The sequence below is a fragment of the Nilaparvata lugens genome, chromosome X, assembly GCF_014356525.2.
Source record: "Nilaparvata lugens isolate BPH chromosome X, ASM1435652v1, whole genome shotgun sequence".
NCBI lineage: Eukaryota > Metazoa > Arthropoda > Insecta > Hemiptera > Delphacidae > Nilaparvata > Nilaparvata lugens.
Window position 1 is genome coordinate 66,165,339 of NC_052518.1, and position 21,448 is coordinate 66,186,786.

At 34.9% G+C, this 21,448-nt stretch overlaps 1 protein-coding gene across 1 annotated transcript in view; it reads right to left on the reverse strand.

Moving 5' to 3' along the window:
* Positions 1–4,042: 4,042 nt before the first annotated feature.
* The window catches only part of LOC120354395, a 68,086-nt gene continuing 50,680 nt past the window's right edge, over positions 4,043–21,448 (reverse strand). Inside the window, exon 7 of the mRNA XM_039441484.1 lies at positions 4,043–5,438. Within this exon, the coding sequence (XP_039297418.1) occupies positions 5,377–5,438 (62 nt within the window). The 3' untranslated portion in view covers positions 4,043–5,376. The remainder of the gene's footprint in view (positions 5,439–21,448) is intronic.

The window sequence follows — 21,448 nt, forward strand, 5'->3', positions numbered from 1 at the left end:
CACTCGATATTATTATTTATTAGCAGCCCAACAGGATGATATCAATCAAATGATCACACACTGATGTCATTAGCATACAAATATACTAATCCCTATGATCATGTGATGCCAGTGAAGACAAAATCTTATTCAAAATTAGTGTAATAGTATATTTCGCACCTAGGGCCAAAAATTAGACTTTTCCGGCTCGAAATCGGTTTTCAAGTCCGAGGCCGTAGGCCGAGGACTAAAAAAGATTGAGAGCCGGAAACACATTTTTGCTCATGGTGCGAATGCTATTTTTCGCCATACAAAATAATAAAACATTATATATATATAATAGACTTGAGTCTCAAGTAAGTCAAAACAAACGGATGTACCCGGTTAATTCTTTTACATATAATATATCCATATATATATATATATATATATAATATATATATATATATTACATTTGAGTGTTTCGCGGATGGATATATTATATGTAAAAGAATTAACCGGGTACATCCGTTTGTTTTGACTTACTTGAGACTCAAGTAAGTCAAAACAAACGGATGTACCCGGTTAATTCTTTTACATATAATATATATATATATATATATATATATATTATATATATATATATATATGAGAATAATTGTTTTATTAGGGACTTCCGAAAGCCCTATATATATATATATATATATATATATATATATATGAGAATAATTGTTTTATTAGGGACTTCCGAAAGCAAAACTGGAAGGTCGTAGCTCTAGCAAGTCTGAGGTAATCTGAATATCAGGAAATTCTCCAAATATTGTTTTTTTCATTTTCAGTGAATACAATTACATACCATATAAATATGATCGGGAAAGAACAACAGGCATGGCCCAAAATATTCTGTTCCCAAATTTTGATAATGAATAACATGTCCGAAAAAATAGGTTGTTTTTTGTAGTTTTAAGTAGTTCCAAAATTATCCAACAGGTTTAGTGGAAAACGCAGTACCTAAGCTGGGTTTGGGTGGATTTCAATTTGTCTAAATAACCTTAAAGATTATGTTCAATAATGTTTTAATGTGGAAGTTTGAGTTTATACTTTTTTATTCTTTCAAATGGAAATAAGATGATTTTATTATGAATGGTTTGATTCTTGAATAAAATTTTTGGATCAGCTGTTTTGGATCGACAATCTGGATGTCAACAATGGTTGTTATCAGAAGTTGAGGTTAGAAGTCCTATCCTACTCTGAAAATCGAATTTGAATAGTTTATAATATATCTTATTTGTATTTCATTCATCCTAATAAAATGATAGTATCTTATTGCAGAATACTTTATTCAATTCTAGAAGCATAAACTAATTCCGTTTCATAATAAACTATTTGTCAAACGTTCAGCAGCAAGGAAATTGCCCAAGTAGTTCCAAAATTATCCACCAGGTTTCGTGGCAAACGCAGTACTATGAGGTTAAAGGTCGGTTTCTAATAATATACTCTGAAAATTAAATTTGAATAGTTTTTAATATCTTATTTGTATTTCATTCATCCAAATAAAATGATAGTATCTTATTGCAAAATACTTTATTCAATCCTAGAAGCATAAACTGATTCTGTTTCATAAACTATTTTGTAAACATGTTCACATCAAATCAGAATCAGCTGACTTCAAGGTTATTTTACAGCCCTAGGGCCATAATAGTATATTTCGCACCTAGGGCCGAAAATGAGACTTTTCTGGCTCGAAATCAGTTTTCAAGTCCGAGGCCGTAGGCCGAGGACTAGAAAAGATTGAGAGCCAGAAAAACATTTTTGCCCATGGTGAGAACGTTATTTTTCGCCACACAGAAAAATAAACAATATATATATGAAAATAATTTATTGTCTATTATAAGCACTTCCAAAAGCAAAAGTGGAAGGTCATAGCTCTAGCAATTCTGAGGTAATCTGAATATCAGGAAATTGTTCAAGTATTTTTATTTTTTATTCTGATTTGTCTAAATAACCTAAAAGATTATGTTCAATTATGTAAGAGGTTGAGTTTAAACTTTTTATTCTTCCAAATGACAATAAGATGATATTATTATAAATGTTTTAATTATTGAATGATAAACACAAATAATGAAAAGTTTTTGATCAGCTGTTTTAGCACACTTGAAATTTGGCCAATCTGAATGTCAATGGAAGTTTAGGTTAGAAGTTCTATCCTACTCTGAAAATCGAATTATTTGAATAGTTTATAATAATATATATCTTATCTGTATTTTATTCATCCAAATAGAATGATAGTATATTATTGCAGAATACTTTATTGAATTCTAGAAGCATAAAATGATTCTGTTTATCCACTATGTTCCGTGATAAACGCAGTACTAGGAGGTTTGAGGTTAGATTCTATTATACTCTGAAAATTGAATTTGAATAGTTTATAATATCTCATTTGTATTTCATTCATCCAAATAAAATGATAGTATCTTATTGCAAAATACTTTATTCAATTCTAGAAGCATAAACTTATTCCGTTTCATAAACTATTTTGTAAACACGTTCACATCAAATCAGAATCAGCTGACTTCAAGGTTATTTTACAGCCCTAGGGCCGTAAAAATTTTACCGGCCTGGCCAGAAAACAATCACTTTCGGCCTCCATATGACGCACGTAAACCAGCTCATTACATCCAAGTGGGGCGAAAAAATTTTTTCACCACACTTGGATGTAATGAGCTGGTTTACATGCGTCATATGGAGGCCGAAAGTGATTGTTTTCCGACCAGGCCGGTAAAACTTTATGGCCCTAGGGCTGTAAAATGACCTTGAATAACAGCTGATCGTGTCCGATCTCACAAATCATAGAGAGATAATCTCATAATGACTGTAATAATCCATATAATTATGTATCGTGAATCGCAGTATTATGTCTATAATATATTTCATAAATTACTGTTTCATAATTTAATATTTATAAATAGCCTCAACATATATAATGTTGGCTGCATTGTCCATTGTCAGAAAGGTGCGTATCGCTAGTATTTAAAAGTGAAGAATCGAATTTGAAATCAAAGTACAATAATTGTATAATTTATTTTATGTGAAAAACAAAGAATTAACTGTCAATAATGCTTATTTTTTATAATTTAATATGTATTTATGTATCTAGTATAATTAAATAGGTATTTGAACTATCAATAAATGATCATTTCTATAACTTGATATGAATTATTTTGTAGTTTTGATACCGAACAATAGAATACAATGATACTATCATAACCTCATTAACATTGTATGATTTATAGTAGCATAACCTTAAAATTTTGCTTCCAAAATTGCCAACTTAACATTATTATTATTTTTTTTTTGGTGTGGCGAAAATTAGCGTTCGCAACATGGGCAAAAATGTTTTTCCGGCTCTTGAACGCTTCAAGTTCTCGACTTTGTCTCGAACTTGAAAACCGCGATCTCGAGCCGGAAAACGTACATTTTCGACCCTAGCTGCGAAATATACTATAACGGCCTGATCAGAAAACAATCATTTTCGGCCTCCATATGACGCACGAAAACCAGCTCATTACATCCAAGTGGGGCGAAAAATAAAATATGCATACCGTACTATAAAGCCTGTATATGTTGATGTTCTACTCTACTAAAAATTTGCTGCGAACATGTATTCACATGTTGTGAAAGATTTATTGTAAATTTGTACGAACATGTATTCACATGTTGTGAAAGATTAATTGTAAATTTGTGTTAACATGTATTCACATTTTGTGAAAGATTTATTGTAAGTGTTCAGAAATCACATCATTTTACTCGTGAAGAAAATAGAGGCAGCAAGTGTTGGCTCTCAATCATATTGAACCCGTCTCGTTCTCATTCTTCTCACCAAACACTAACCTACATAATTGCCAATCCGATACATGTATTATGCTGTATAATTTGAGTTGAAAATAGGAAAATAAAATTGCTTCCTCATGATTATACATTTTTTTATTTGATAAAGGTGATAAGCTACTATTCTAGCATTTTCAAGGAAATAAAAAATAATAAATTTCTAATAATACAACAAAAAAATAGGATGTGTTCTCAACTCTACAGTATATTAATAAAATAATATTGACAAATATTGACAAAAGCTCATAAGAAAAATTATAGTAACGCATTCAACTCGATAATTTTTATAAAAAAAAGTCAAAGTGTCTAACAGTTCAATTTGTCCATTAACTAAAATGTATCATATAACAGGTCACACATTATATAGGACTCGTAATGTGATTCGATTCCAACCTGGGAAAGTTCGATCAGTCTTACATTAACAAACGCGCTGATAGTTTCATGATGTTACTTTAATATTTGGAAAAGAAACATTTGTTATTAAAGCATGAGAAGATTGAATAATACTTCTCTAATTATACAAAAAATCCGGTTAGAGTCTGGAACTTCAATTAAAAGGTGATTGGCGAATTTTATGGGATTTTTCGATTTGATATCTTATAATGCTATTTTGACCATAACAATAGAACACCCCATCTTGTATTGGCGTGTTCCCCTCTACCGTTGAGCGTTATGACTCCTAATCCTCAATGAGTATGCTCATTACCAAGCTCTTTCTCTTCTAATAACATTTTTATGATACAGTATACTCGATTTTATACAAATGGATTTTTGTGAATATCGAGAAAAACCTATACAATACACATATCGAACGATACAACATGCATTTCCGATACGTATAGATGTATCGACACGGTTTGGTGTACCGATAAAACGCCGTATCAATTCAAAATTCTCGGTATATCGATATTACTCCGTATTGATACACCAACCTGCATCGTCCATCACTACTCCACTCTTTCAACGGATAGATTTTAACTCTGTCCTTGAAAACATTGCTAGTTGACGGAAGTGTAAAAATGTAAGAAGCATTTCCGCATATCGACAACATTCCCGTATATTTCCCTCAATAACGAAATTCCCGGTCTCCCCGCCCTGTGGACACCCTGAAAACGTTTGTTATAAAGTACAAATGGATCATTGCTACCAACATAGAAATTATTTGTAAAACAATAGCATTGTTTGAGTAAGTAGCAAAGTAAAAAGATTTTGTTTTTGTTTACAAACGCAGAATTAGAAGTACAGAGTGAACTTATTTTTATAATAAGTTCAATTACTGTTATAAAAAACAGTAAAAAGTACAATTTCACATTTTCCGTTATCCATTAAATTGCACAAAAAGTATTTTGAGATATAAAGAGAAAACCTTCAGTCTCAAAGTCACTAACTTAATAATTTATAACGCCATCATCCAGTGTGGCTACAAAATAAGGATGGAAGAACATTGGCGATAAAAATGTTACCTCATAATTTTATTCTCATAGGCGAGAATAAATTTGAAAATAGAATAGAAAATTGAATAGTGAGTTTTTACTGCTTTGCCTTTGCTCGCTTGGCCGCCGGTTGTGGAGATGGAGAGACGACACACGTGCCTGCAAAAAGTAAAGATAAACCATCAAAATTTTACACTCGATTTTTTTTAATAAGTTGTTAGAAAAAATATGAAACGAACCAAATAAACCAAGAGAAATGTGAAAAGGTAACATTTTTATCTTGTTTCTAATACAGACATCTATGCTGTCGATAATATCATGATTAAGTACTAAGTCAGTAAGTCGGGCAGCCACATTTCGGCTGTCGAGCCCGGGGACCACATCGGTGAACAAAACGACATGGCAATCTATGTGGTTGAAACTACCACTACCCTTAACCTAAGAATCAACAGCCATTGAGCATCCTTCAATAATAACACCTCCTTACCCATCCCTATTCATGGCTCTGAACATAAGGACTTTGACAAGTCCTTGCCACCTTCCCCCCAATACTCCTCCAATAGAAGTCACGCCCAAAGAACTGGCGTTCATTTGGCTGCAACAAACTGCTGCAACAGTCGTAGGGAATGCGTAAAATAGTGAAAATATACGGTGAATATATATATATATATATATATATATATATATATATATATTTGTTCACCCACTATTTTACGCAATATCATCAAATTGAAGATATTTGATGCTCCGTCAGCTTATAATCAGCACGGATTTTTTTTCATCAATCGTTCAAAAATTATAAGGCCGAAAAGATGAAAAAATTGGAGGCAGAAGTGTTTTTTCAAAAAATGTCTCACCTTCAAGAGCGGATATCTCAGAAACTATAAGAGATATGAAGATAATGTAGAGAACAAAACTTGTTGGTAATTTTGTGAGCTTCAATTTTGTACAGTATACAAATGTTCATAAGATGCATAGTTTCTGAGATATATGAGAAAAATGAAAAAATGGTACTTTCAAACCACCTCCACTCCTTTAGCACATGAGGTAGGGGTGAGGACTTTTGATATGTTAATCCTCTTACTATCCTTAAAAGAGCTGTGGAGTTGAAAATTGTGTTCCAAACTTTTCACTCTATAATCTTTAATTGACTGGACTAGAACAGTAACACAAAATATCTGATTAAACTATTTTTATGTTCGGAACAGATACGGTACACAATAAGAAAACATAATCAAGACGGTAGTTCTAAATCAAGAGACTGCAACAGAGTATTGGGCCTATTTAACTTGCTAAGTAATCAAAACTACAATTGCTACAACACGAGTTTGTTCAACACACTTGTTTAATTAAGTAGAACTCGTCTGACCTTTGCATAGAAAAATTCCTTTTCCAGTTCTTCAAGATCTAGGGACTGATCTATTTTATGTTCGCTAGACCACTTAGACGTCCTGGGACATTGTTGATCTTAGATATATGTCTTCATTAGCTTGAGTTTGGAAAAGCTTCTCATAAAATTTTACTATTCACATTGAGTTTATTATTTATTTGCATTTAAAATTTTCCGTTCCTTAAAATTTGCCGCCCCAAAAAATCTGCCGCCCTGTGCGGCCGCCCGGTCCGCCCACCCCTGGGGCCGGGCCTGAGTATGTACTTCATCAAAACTAAAATTGGAAATCTTCTTATTTTCTATAAGTTTAGTTGGTACAATAACTTCATTTTCCCAAAATATGTTTGGTCTCTAATATCCAATTAAAGTCTCTGAGTTATTAATTTTTAACAATTTAGTTTTTCTGTTTGGAAAGAGAGTAACATTTTTCTTCTTGGCAGCACTGTAAATTATACATGAACTTACATTAAACAATATAAAACTATCAATTATGTTGTAATAGAATTGGACTCAACACGAGCTTTATTCGACATTAAATATGTGTCTTAGTAACAGAGATAACAGATCATAAATATTACAGCTGTTTTATCATCACAATCTTCCCCCCTTAATATCAATCGGCACTCGTGGGGTATGAGGCGAGCTGGCGAAGTGAGACTGTCGATTCTCTGCCGTCGTTGTGGCGAACAAACGCATATTCAGGGTTACTCTCGATTAATTCAACTTTTTCAACTTGCGATTCTTGTTTTGAGTTTTTTGTCATCTTCTTCAACCATACTGGTCCAGGTGTCAATAGCCAGGTTGGTAATGGTTTTCCATTACTTGAGTTTCTTGCATGTAAAAACATCCGCTCATGTGGTGTGCAGTTGGTGCTTGTGCATAATAGGGAACGAATAGAGTTAAGGGCATCGGGGAGAACTTGTTCCCAGTGACTGTTGTTCAAACCTCTCGATTTTAGGGCTAGCATCACACTTTTCCATATAACTCCATTGTACCGTTCGACTTGCCCATTACCGGCTGGATTATAGGGCGATGTTCTGCTGCTGGCAATTCCTTTTGATAGTAGGAAATTTTTCAAAGCTGATGACATAAATGATGTTCCTCTATAGAATAGAATAGAATAGAATTGTTTAGAATAGAATTGTTTATTGATCAACAAATATAACATAATATATATGGATCGTGTCAAGTTAAAAACTACAAATAAAAAATAAATAGGCTATAATAGGTACAGTCATGCCATGAGAAAATGTCTTAAATTAGTCGCGACAATAAGTTATTCCGTACAAGCAGGCAAAACAAGGTGAGTAGTTCATTCTCATTTTAAAGTTAACATGTGTACATTTAACATTGCAATATTTGACTATCGAGATATTCCTCTATTGTATAGAATGCGTTACGTCTCAGCAGTTCTTTTACTATTCTGTTGAATTTGCTGCTTGGAAGACTTCTAAATGTTAAGGGAAGTTTATTGAAAAGAATAACCTGCTGGTATTTATGGCTTTTATAAGTCTTGTGCAGCCTTATAGAAGGTTTTATCAAGTCAAATTTATTTCTTGTGTTGTGATCATGATTTTCTTGCTGTTTCATAAAGTTATCTTCATTTTCCTTCATGTAAATTAGATTTACATAAATATACATACTAGCAAGGGTTGGGACGCTAAGTTTCTTGAAAGCATCTCTACATGACTCGTTGAATTTGAGTCCTGCAATGCATCTTATGGCTTTTTTCTGCCATAGAAACACTCTGCTGGCAGAAGAGCAGTTGCCCCATAAACGGAGACCATAATTTAAATGTGAATGGAAGAGACCGTAGTATGCCATCATCAAAACTCCAGGGCTGACTGATAGTTTAAGTTTACGTAGAAGAAAGGTGACTCTTGATAGTTTTTTACAAAGAAACTCGATATGGTCTTCCCAGCATAGCTTACTGTCCAGCATTAAGCCCAGTAATTTGACCGGCTTCGTGTAGTTTTTTAGGCTAGGATCTATTCTGCTCTTCAAGGAAAATAATATCCTCTCAGTTTTGGTCTCATTAAGACGGAGGCTGTTGGCATTGTACCATATTTTTGAGGTTTTTGTTGAAACGTCAAGGTCATGAATAAGATTTTCCGCATTCGCACCAGAATTGAGAATTGTAGTGTCGTCGGCATACAATATTGAAAAGCATGGTATATTACAACTGAAATCATTTACGAACACTAGAAATAAAAACGGCCCCAAAACAGACCCTTGAGGGACGCCTGTTTTCACGGCTTTGGGCTAGATAGTTTATTATTTACTTTTACCACCTGTTGTCTATTGCTCAAGAAGCTTTGAATCAGAGTCAGCTCGCTACCTTCAATACCATAGTATCTCAACTTTTCAAACAATATTGAATGTGACATGGAGTCAAACGCACGACTCAGGTCCAGTAGATCACCAGCAACCATACATTGGCTTTCAAAGCTCTCAAGAATGTAGTTGACAACCTTTTCAATCGCCATAGTTGTTGAATGATTTGGTCTAAATCCAAATTGATTGGGGTTGAGCAAATTATTTTCTACAAAGTACTCATACAGCTGTTTCAGTAGACATGCCTCAATGATTTTACCTACGATCGAGACTATTGCTATTGGTCTGTAGCTTTCTGGCAGTTCCTTTTCACCTTTTTTATAGATTGGATTTATTATCGACATTTTCAAGCATTCAGGAAAAGCTCCAAGTATCATAATCAAATTAATTACACATGTCAGTGGACGGAGAATCGAATCGATAATGTTCTTCACCGTATAATTTGAAAAACCAAAGGTATCCTCACTTCTTGAGGAACTGAGATTTCCCACTATGGACTTCACCGTTTCAATGTCAACCTCTTTCCATGCAAATCTTGGTGCAGCCACATTTTTTAAATTGATGAGATTACATTTTTCCAGCATATCTTCCATTGTAATTGATGTAGAGATAGACATATCCTGAGCATGAACTCTTGCACTAAGAAAAAAATCATTCAGTTTCTCAGGAGGAATGTTGATTGTAGTTGATGACTTATTCTTGTGTTTAGATTCATGCTGTTTTACATTTATTGTTAGATTCTGTCAACAGCTTGTCGTTGAGTGACAACTTTGCCCTAGCAATCGCTTCAGTGTAAAGTTTTTTGAAATCTTTGAATCTCTCTTTGTCTTCATTGGCACCTCGGATCTTCCAAATTTTATACAAGACTAACAGGTGGTTCTTCATGGTCTTGAGTTCAGGAGTGTACCAACTATTAACATGCATGTTTGAGTCCTTGGCTCTATTTTTGTGGGTTTTCATAGGGCAAAACGTCGTCAGGTTTTGAGACAGTATATTCATAAATTTTTGTACTACCTCGTTCACGTCCCATACATAGAATATCTGTGACCAGTCCAGACTTGAAAGGAATTGACTTAGGTTGTATAACCTACTAGGAGACACTACTCTTATTAAACAACAGTTGTTTTCGTCATCCTGTCGGTTAGGCCCTTTGAGAAGAAAATTGTCTTGACGAATATGAACCAAAACTCCGGCATGATCTGATACAAGGTCTTGCTTATAGATTTCACAATCATATGAATTAGTATCAATGTTAGAAAAAATATTATCTATACAAGCATGACCTCTTGTTGGATGAGAGTGCATGCTATACAAATCAAACGATCTTAGAACATTTATAAATTGCTTTACGTCTGTCTTCTCATAGTCAGATATGTTAATGTTCATGTTGAAATCACCAGCTAAGACAACATACGAATATGGTTTAGAAGTAATATATATTAGTAGCTCCTCCAGCTTGACAAGGAAATCCTTAACATTGGAGTCTGGTGCTCTATACAGACATAGGATAATACAATTCACTGGCAATAATCTAATGGCAGACAATTCAAAGAGGCTGTCTGATGTGAAATCTGATACGTCCATTCTCTTGAATCTCAATGAGTCTCTAATCAAAATAGATGAGCCACCATGCGTTTTTGTATTCCTACAATATGAGTCGGCCAATGTAAAACCAGTGGGCACATAAAATGATACTTCATCTTCACGTAGCCAATGCTCGTTTATGCAGAGGATGTCAATTTGTCTACTTTCAGCTATCAGCTCTATCTGGTTTACTTTGTTCCGCATTGAACAGATATTAATAAGAAAAAGATTCATGGTAGAGCTGTTTCTCAATTCTTTATTCTGAACCAGTAAAATCCACTCTGAGTCATTCTTGTCTGTTGTCAACGAAGTGTTATCGTCAAAATCAAGCTCTATGTTCAATTGATTGTCGTTTATTGATAACTGATACTTGCCGCCATCCATAACAAGTGAGGCCTCATCATTTAGAACAGTTTCAGTTGCTTGTCTAAAAGAGGCAGCTTTCAGCGAAGCCTTGTCGTTTATTTCAAGTTTAAAGGTATTGAATCTTCCACTTCATTGATTGCCTGCATGGATGCTCCACTTATAAAATCAGATATGTAGCGCTTTCCCAGCGAGTTGAGGTGTAGCCCGTGTCGTGTATGGAAACGCCGACCTATGTTACTAATATCTAAAAGCCTAACATTTTTGAATTGTCGACAAATTCTAGCTATCTCTAAGTTTGTTCTCTCTATTTGATGATGAATGTTAGAAGAAATTGGAAGATCATATCTACGAGGCACATTCATGAGTATGATATTCACATGCGACAGGTCATATAAACATTTTTTTAAAGAACTTAGAAATTTTTTTGCACCAAATTTTTCCATATCATTTCCTCCTCCCATCAGGACGACCAAGTCGCGATCTGACATATTTTTGCTCTCATGCTCACAGCTTGAAGCAACATCTTCGAATTTAGCACCTGGTTTTATCATTCCTGTCACCTTACCGTCTACTCTTTTTGCCGTGAGATTCACTATATTTTTACCATGACTGTCCGCAAATATTGTTATTTTCTCAAAATTTATTTGACTTAAGCTGTTTCTAATTGCTACTGGGGGTGACGTAGTTTTGTGAGACAAGAAACTTGAATTTTTGAAGTCTCTAACCCGGTTTTTCACAAGACGATGAACTTTGGCCTGATCCGGACGTGAGTTTGACACATTGAATAAACTTCTTCTATTTTGCGAGATACTAATCATATGGAGCTGCGCCTCGTCCGCTTCTTCACACTCAGTCAACACCTCACATCCCTTCCTAGAAGTCGCAAAAGAACTGGAGAGACTCCCAGGAGCTGGAGTAGCTCCTCCTCTGTTGTTTCCAATGCTCGACGAATCATTCATGAGATTATCACTTGATTTAATGTACAACTCGTCATACCTAGCTCTCCATTTGTCAGTCTCTATCCTCTCTAAAACTTTCTCATTCCTGAGCAACAAGTTGTCAGCCTCAAGAGCTTCTATTGAAGTAGACATCAGTAGAATTTTTTCTGTAAAGGTTTTATTATCCTCTTTGAGTTTGTTAATAGTTTCCTTCAAATCCTGTATAATTTCATAGGGGACAGCCTCCATTTGCTGCTCAGCCTCCGATGGAGCCTCCTCTCCTGATAAACAATTTACAGGTTCATTTGTGTCAGCAATCCTGCTCTCTGTCTCAGTCTGGACGCCAGTCTCCGCGGTAGATTTATCGGCAAGATTCAATAACTTAATATCGTTCTCGATTGACCTATTAACTGCCGCCTCCCATTCTGTTCTTAGCTTCTTAAGTTTGTCTCTAAGAGCGGCGTTTTCACAATCCTGGTTACCATCGTCCGCATGTACGACCAGTGAAGAAGACAACTCGTTGACATTGGATTTCTCCTGTTCAAGAACTTGCACCGGTGTGGAACAAAACCCTGTATTATTTCCTTCAGGCTCATATATTGAGCTTTCTGTTAATGATGGCGTAGGTGATTGATTGATCGTTTCTTTTAAACAAGAGCTTTGCTCATCATTCTCATCCTCCACATTAAAGGATGTCTGATGAGTAACTGAGGGATGATTATGTTTTGCTAATACTTTGCTAGTGATTTTATCGATGCTAGCATTAGTTTTTAGGGAAGCATTACAATTTTTGAACAAACATCTCCATGAGACCTGCAGCCCTGTGGCCATTTCCCTACCTTTTCTATAAGAGAAGCCAACGTAAAGAAGTTTTGGATTACCCTTAGAGGTTTGCGTTATTTTCAAGCTGGACATCAGTAGCTTAATATCAAGAGTTCAGACCGGTTTTTTTGCACAATCCGCGAGAAATAAGGAAAAATTTTTGCGCAAATCCATATTTCTACTGTCAAATTAAAGTGAATGCTAGATGAATGAATCCATCTTTATACTGTATGGTTTGCTTTCCACCCGACAGTTAAGAAAAATTTCACAAATTTTCTATGTGCTGTACAAACCGCAGGCGTTGCTTTTTAAGTGTGCTCTCCGAGAATATCTATAGTAAATTTAGTACGAACAAGCATTCCAAAAATATTTATAGATATCCTCAGACCTATATCACTTGGGGTATCAACATCATCAATATCGGTGCAGTTCTCTTAGGAAAATTCGATTTCCACTGACATTAAGTTCCCACGAGCGTGAAAGAAAACTTTTAAGTTTATGCTTGTTTAAGACTAGAGAATACTCATTGGGCAAGTTGATAACCTCTTTAAAGTCTCCTTCACTATCAATTATGTGTATGCAAATTTCTCCACTATCAGGAAATGTGACATTGGTTACAGTATACCAATCGTAAGCCAAATGGTCAAAACCCCAATTTGCTTGTGGGTCTGCATCAATTGAAAATTCATTAAAGCTTGTGCAATCGAAATAAGCACTCATCTTATCAGTTCGAACGTTTCAAAGCAAATGACACCTTCTGTTGCTGCAATTCGACGCGTGCTATACTTTCCTTATCTAATGTGATGTCGCCAGCTATGCTTACCGCTCGTTATAGATTTTCTTTTGGGGCTAATACAAACCCAGCATATTGAGCAAGACCCATTTTCGATGTAATCAAATCTCCCACCTGTTCCTCAGTCAAATTATGTTGTTTAGCTTCTATCCAATTCATATTAAAACTAACTTTTGCGTAATTCCTTACAATATCGTAGGCCATTTTGTGAATGAATAATTTTAAATAATCTATAAAAGCGGGTGAACATTGCAGTCTCATCACAGTATCTTTTTCAGAATTTGTAATCAAGGTTGTTAGTTCATCATTATTATAAAGATTTCTGTTTGGTCTCGCTTTGAATAATAATTCGAGTAATCCGCGAGTTAATTGAATTCTTTCTTTATCAACATCTATATATCCATTATCAAATATTACCTGTATATCACCGATATAATACTTTTCACTTTGATCTTTGTATGAAACTCCATAAGTAATTGAATTATTCAACTTTTCCTTATGAAACACTGTTAGGTATTTGCTCAACAAATCATTGATTCTGCTAGCACCAACATCATCATCATCATCATCATCCTCCTCTCCCTCTTCCTCATCTTCATACTCATCATCATCATCTTCATTATCAATTTCCATACTCTCTTGTTCCTCTTTTACTTCTTCCTTTTTTACATCATGATTAGAATGTAATGTAGATTTGGTTTTTCCCAATTCAATTATAGGTTCAATTAATGGCGAAAGAGATTTCCTATTGAATTCATCCGTTCGTTTTTCAAAATTAATAAGGCTTTTATGCTTGTCACTAATCACCTTTCGTAATGTCTTAATCGTTTCTATTAAATTCTCCTTCCTGTTATTTACTAAGCTATTTCCTCTCCTCTTCCTCCCCCTCCTCCTCCTCCTACTCTTATGTGTTTTAGACAACATGACTGTACAAAGAATTAATCTCTACTGAGGGGAAAGTATCGTGTCCAGTGAATCCCGATATTTTCCTTCCTTTATAGTACATTCTTTTAAAATTGTAAGAAAGTTATGCGGTTTACGATTCCAAACTGTATGACAAAGTTTACTGAAATCTTTATAAGACATATCTCCTCCAACATGATCTCTGTGAATTAATTTGAGACTCAATAAATCCATCTTAAAAATAATAATCATATTTGCGTTATCTCTAGTGAAATGTTTCTGTGTGGCACCATAACTCTGAATTAAATATGCAGTATCAATATTACGATGACGACCCATTGTAAAATATTCTCTAATCTGTGGCACATTACTCAGTTGCAAGTCATCAAAAATTACCAAGCTATATTCAGGGATTCGGTTTGGATGGGGAATTTGACTCACATCATCTTTCATGTGAAATCCGATATTTTTCAAACCTGCAAATACCTGTTTTAAAAAGACATATTTTGGTTGATATAAACTTTTACTAAATAAGTAAATGTGCTTAAATTTTAAACCATTTTCAGCAAATACTAAATTAAATAAGAGATTTGTTTTTCCTCCAGCACTAGGAGAAATTATTAACATTCGCGCATTGTGAGGTAGCAGATTCCCATTTTTACAAAATGTAGGCTTTTCTTTATTTGTAATTAAGGTATCAAAGTTAACAATTGGTAATTGGCTCATGATTACAAACGTACAGAGCGTGATCTGATAAGCCACTGAACAATGACCGAGGTGATGATGATGTATAGAGAGGCGTTTCCCAGAGATTGGAATGCAGAGCAACACTCTCCACATCATCAGACAGATTATGGATTCTTATATTACGAAATGAGAACCAATTTTTTATGAGGAGCTAATATATTTTCAACAAATGTACATCATGATATTTACAATAGATTATTTACAATTGATTATTTTTCATCTAATAATTGATCTTTACTAATATAGCTAGGTTTAGAAAATCCAATCCATTTCACTAACAATCCTTTTTTATCACGTTTTAATATTTTTTCAATCAAATACACTTGTCTCTCTGTTTCGTTTAATTGCGTTTTTTTAATTTCTTCTGCATAAAACCGACCACTAATTACTTCACCGTTTAGATCTCTCAGTGAGTAGGTTATAGGTTTGGAAGGAAATATAGAATGAATCACAAAATACTCTGCGCTCCAGTTTATGTTATAAGATTTATCGAAAAATAATCGTTTCTTCGAGATTCGCACGATATCACCTAGCTTAAATTTTGGTTTTGAATTTTTCAATTTATATCGTCTATTGAATGCAGAATTCAATGACGATAAAACATGTGTACGATCTTTTTTCCCCACATCTTTAGGTTTCATTCTAATTGAACTGTGCACTGTAGCATTATAATTTTTAACTAAACTGTCTAGATTGGTTAACCAGTTTTTTGTTCCATGCTCAGTTAAATATCTATAAATTTTTGCTTTAAGTGTTCTAATCAGCCGTTCAACTATGGATGCTTTCTTATCGGTAAAAACATGGTAATGTTTAATACTATATTTATCTAATAATGCTTTAACTTTTGAATTGAAGAATTCTGTTCCCTGATCTGTTTGGAACAGCTTAATGCCCTTATTTTTAGAAATAATTGGTTGGAGAGCGTTAAATACAGATTGACTTGTCTTGTCTTTTAATGGTACACAATATGCAAATTTTGTAAAACAATTAATAACAACTAAGATATATTTATAACCCTTATTAAAACGTGATAAACTTATCATTTCAATAAGGTCTGCTTGAAGGAGATCTTTTTCACTTTTCAGTTCATATTTGCGAGTGGGATAGTTCACACGCGGCACGCTATGAAGCTCTAAAGCTAGCTTAGATCTAATAATATTCATGATATTTACAACAGACAAATCAAATTAGTGGTGTTGGATGATTGTCACAGCACATACTGATCAATCAGTTGAAGTGTTGAGACTATAATGACCGAAAGGGAGAGTATTCAGACCATCTTCTGCAATGTATCTTTTATCGTCATAAGGACTCAGACAAATTTTTGCACATTCGACCTGAAACATACTATGGTTATAGGATCTTAACATACTAAATTTTTCTACATGTACACTACGTTCAAACAATGATTTCTTATACAAATTAAAATTAAGTTTTCTACATTTAACCGATGACTTTACTCCTTTTGCTACGCATTTATTTACAACCTCGTCATCATTCTCATTACCAACTAAAAAGCTGTAAAGTTTCGATCTAAGACCTATAAATTTAGAGATCGGCCTTGAGCCCGTTTCATCCTTAAACTTACCTACAACTTTATTTCTTTCCATGGAAAAGCAAGGGTGGGTAGGTGGATAGTTAGAAGTATCGAAAAGGGTCAAATTATCTTTGATCAACTGATACACATCTTCGACTTTTAGGTTTAGAAGAAAACTGTCGGTGTCGGTCATACAGAGTTCTACGCGGTTCCAGGGTACGATTTTTTGTAATTTGCAATAAAAGAATTCGTACATATGGAATTTACTCAACTCCAGTACACTGAAGCCGGAATAGACAGGTTTGTTCATTTTAAGTTCCAACTTGCGAGAGAAAACCGCGATCACGTCCGGACTAATTATTTGCCAGCGTTTGCATAACGGATTTGAAATGTACTTGTCTAATCGTTTTTCGTCTGTAATAATTTTAACATTAATGTGTTTCCGAACTGATTGTATAGTCTTACCAAAACAAAGATTACAACAGGCCTTAAAGAAAGATACCTCAAATTTATTTTTCGCGTTCTGTCTATTCCGGATATTGAAGTCGATGTAGCTTTTCAGCCAGGGAGATTGGGAAAAGCTTATTACGCGATGTACTTTCAATAATTTCAAACCGAGCTGAAGGTAGAGTTTCAAATTGACATAGTGTACAATGTACTTTTCACGGTTAAAAAGTGTGTTCATGAGTTTTCTGGTCACTCCCTGACCGTTCTCATTTGTCTGATACTCGGACAGCAATTCCCGCGGGGGAGTTAAGTGTAGCGGCGCGAGAGGGAAGCTGGCATGTTTATCGTGTAAATCTTTCGGGTACTCGAGATCGCATTCAATTATGTAACCAGTTCCTGAATTGCTGTCCAAATTCGCGAAATCAAGTTTGGAAATTTCTTCCTCTGTGAGGAATTTGAAATTCCCAAAAGGGAGGGGTCTGCTCATAGCATCCGCGTAAAGAGAATTAGCATCCACGTAAAGGAGATAATTAGACGGTTTTGAGGGATCGTATGTCTCAGGTAGATGTTTATTATTCGCCTCACAATAACGTTTACCGATAAATGAGACCCCGCCTCTCATTCCCGCTTCGAACATGAGATGCATGTCCGGATCTGTAAGTAATTGCAATTCGACTTTAGTGTACTTCAACATGCAATTCCAGGTGAAGTCCGCGAGGGAAAGAAAATGGGTCACATCGAGGCCGTATGAGGAAAAAAGCCCTCATGGATTCAAATACTGTTGCTAATAGCATTACGTCCAAACATAAATAAAAATCGTGATATTCACCCAGATTTTTCAGCTTGAATGTTGAGAACACTCTTTGCGCATGCTCATATTCTTCGCGAGACAGAGGTGTATCAGTTAAGTCATTATGAAAACATTCAATGGGAGGGAGCGATGTTTCCGCGAATTTTTCGGGACAGCTCATGTACGAGTATGGGTATACTCCTTTTTTCAACAAGAGCTGTCTGTGTTCGCGAGGTGGATCATGAAACACCGAAAATAATTTTTCGAACTTCTTTTCCATGTCTGTACTTTCTACCAAATTACGCACCAATACTTCCAAGGATTCAGACATAAACTTGTAGGAATCTAGAAATTTAATTTTGCCTACCGAAAGTGTCAAAAATCTTTCTGACGTATTTGCGATGCAGGAAATTTCTTTTTTACATTTACCGAGCGATTTCAGAATAAAATGCGAATCAAAACCGGAGAAATTATGGAAATAACACGAAATGTAATCTGGAGTACGCGCTGTTAAATTGCAAGAAACGTGTGCTGCACATAGGTAATTACCGGTTTCATGTGCATGGTGACGACATTTAATATCGGTTTCTGAGAACGGTTCAGCACAAAGCCCGCAGTTTACTGAATTTTGAAATTCGCGCTCTTCACTTTCGGACAAATGTTGCATCGGAATTTCACGTTTCATATCCTCATATAAAATTTCGCCAAGATCTGTAATTTCCTGAAGAAATTTCTCCATGATTTTTTCGTCTAAACTACTCGATCTATGGAGTACAGGTCCGTAGGCAATTTCTCCGTTTACATCTATAACAACGAAACAATACCCGCAAGGAATATGCCGCGCCGTTTTCTTGGTGTAACTACGTGTAATTTCATCAGAATCGGAATCATCATCATCATCATCATTATCAATATTCACAACGTATGTTTCTAAATCCGCGTAAATAGTGTACTTTTTCTTCAACGTCGCGCCTAGTTTCTTGAATTTAATTGTCTCTCCGCGTTTAGGATATGAAACGCGCTGAGATTCAAACTTGGAACAAAGTTCCATATGTTTCAACAAATTTGCTTTCCCGTCTACATTTATAGATTTCTTCGATGTGAACCGGTGAAAACAGAAATTGCATACATGTACTTGACCGTTGCATTTTGAAAGGTGGGAGAAAAGACGCGATAGCCCATTTTTCCCGTTCGCGGTATTTACTAAACAATAATGAGTTTTTCCTGCATCGCCTTTCAACATTAGAAGATTAATTTGGTGTTTACGCGTGCGGAAAATGCTTGTACGGTAGGGAAAAAATTTTTTGTTGTCATACGCGATGACGTGAATTGCAATGTCCGGATTGAGTATTTCGAATTTCTTAATATCGCGTGTCGTCACCGGGAAATTTACACCTCGCATATTGAGTCTGTGAGCAAACTTGCTCAAATACTTTACAGTTAAGTTCGAGTTCCTTGGTTTCTGATGGAAATATGCGAGGACCGACCACAAAAAACATTTTTCGTCAGAAAGATTTTTGACATTTATAATACATTTTTTGTTTTTCAAAAACTGGGGTGTTTGAATGAAACTGGATGTGTATATAGGATTATATTTAATCACGTTCACATCCAGTGATTCAATTTTCTTCAACACCCATCCAGACCCATGTCTTACGAAATTTTCGAAAGACATGATGATTTTTCTCACAGCCAAGAAAAAATGCTCATTAAAATCTTCATATAGGTAAGAAATCACCTTACTTTACTTTCGGCGATGCAATTTCAGCGACCCCCACTCCTCCTCCCCCTATCACATGACCTTGGTTCCACCCATCACTGCTCTTAGCCTGGATGATGTCACATTAGATTACAACCTTCTCTGCACTCACATTTTCGACTATTTACAATACCTTAACTTAAATACAAAATACAACTCTTTCCTTATGTCTACTGGGGTTATGCTTTAGAACATCCAGCTTAATTCTAATTTTATAATTCAAATCAATGTTAGAGCTCTCAAATTCCTCCTCCAACCAATAGTTTGACACATACAATTCTTCCAGATTTTCAAACTGTAAAATATACCGTATCTTGTTTCTATTGTACACTTCTTTCATTGCAATAATGACTAATTCTGTTCCTTCTTGTAGATTCTCTAATCTTTTGCACTGTCCTACTTTTACTTTTCCTTTAATTTCCAGCATTGTGATGTTATTATACTGCTCCACTTCTGTCTGTGTGAATGGGGTGTCTTCCAAGTTTTTCCATACATCTGACAAAAATTTTAGATTTTGTATTTTTGGAAATGTGTTACCATTATAGCTTGTCATGCCATTGGTAGTAATTTCACAAATAATTTCTTCCCTTGGTAGACAAATAATTTCTTTTTTGTCAGTGTAAGGGATTACAAAATAACCCACTTTCTTAAGGTCTTCTATTGCGTTGTATGCATTTAGAAAAACATTTTTGTGATACCCTTTTACAATGTACACATGTTTCGAACCTTCCTTTTCTCCTAAAACACCTACATATGGAAATTTTCCCTTATTATTTACAGAAAATGCAGTCACATTATAAACCCCACTAGGCTCAAAATTCCTCCAATGTGAATAAAAATATGGCTCAAGTTCCTCTCTCAAATTTTCTATTTCTTCCTCAAATTCTATAAGTTGTTTGTGCTGCTCCTTTATGCTCTCTGTAGCCTCTAAAAACTCAATTTTCCTCCGTTTTAGATCAATTTCATCCAGTTCTAGCTTACGCTTCTTGGCTGATAGCACTGAGATAGGAGACAAGGGCTGTATCTCTTTAACAGGGTACGGGAGAAGCTTACAGGTTATGTTTGCTCGTTTTCTTAAGACTTGTGGTATCAAGTTACCTGTTGCTACAAGACCCAACTCATCTAGGTCAACAACTTTGGATATGCTAGAGAAAACTGTGGTTGACTTGGAGAAATAAGTCTCACCACTCTTAATATAACACTTTTGTATAAAACTAATATTGTCCTTGTTGTCTGTATCCTCGAAAATTTCCACATAATTAATAGGTAGTAGATTGAAGCTAAATGCAGAGATTACATAGGATATTATTTTATTTCGTTGTTGTGGATTGGTAGGCAGATTTAATTGTACTCCAGTCAATTTCTTGGTATTGCTATTTCCCCAGTAAACATATTGTAAGAGATTGTTAAAAACCAAACAACAGCTATTCTTTAAATTGTTTGTTAGTTTAGTCCACATTTTAGCTAAGGATACAGAAAATATAGGAGCATTTTGGAAATAAGTCTTACTGTCATTTAAGAGTGACAAGCAATCTTGAATAGGCTCAAATTGATTAGAGCTATAGTTATTTCTAATGCTGTAGTTATAGATTGTAGCTTCCAAACGTGTAATACCATGCATTTTAGCCAAGTCAGAGGTAAAGGTTTCACATAATCTTGTATCTGGACAGGCAATAAAGTCTACAATATGGTTACCTAGCTGCTTATTTACACCAGGGCTTGTCATTTGACAAATAAACTTATTATAAATTTTTACTCT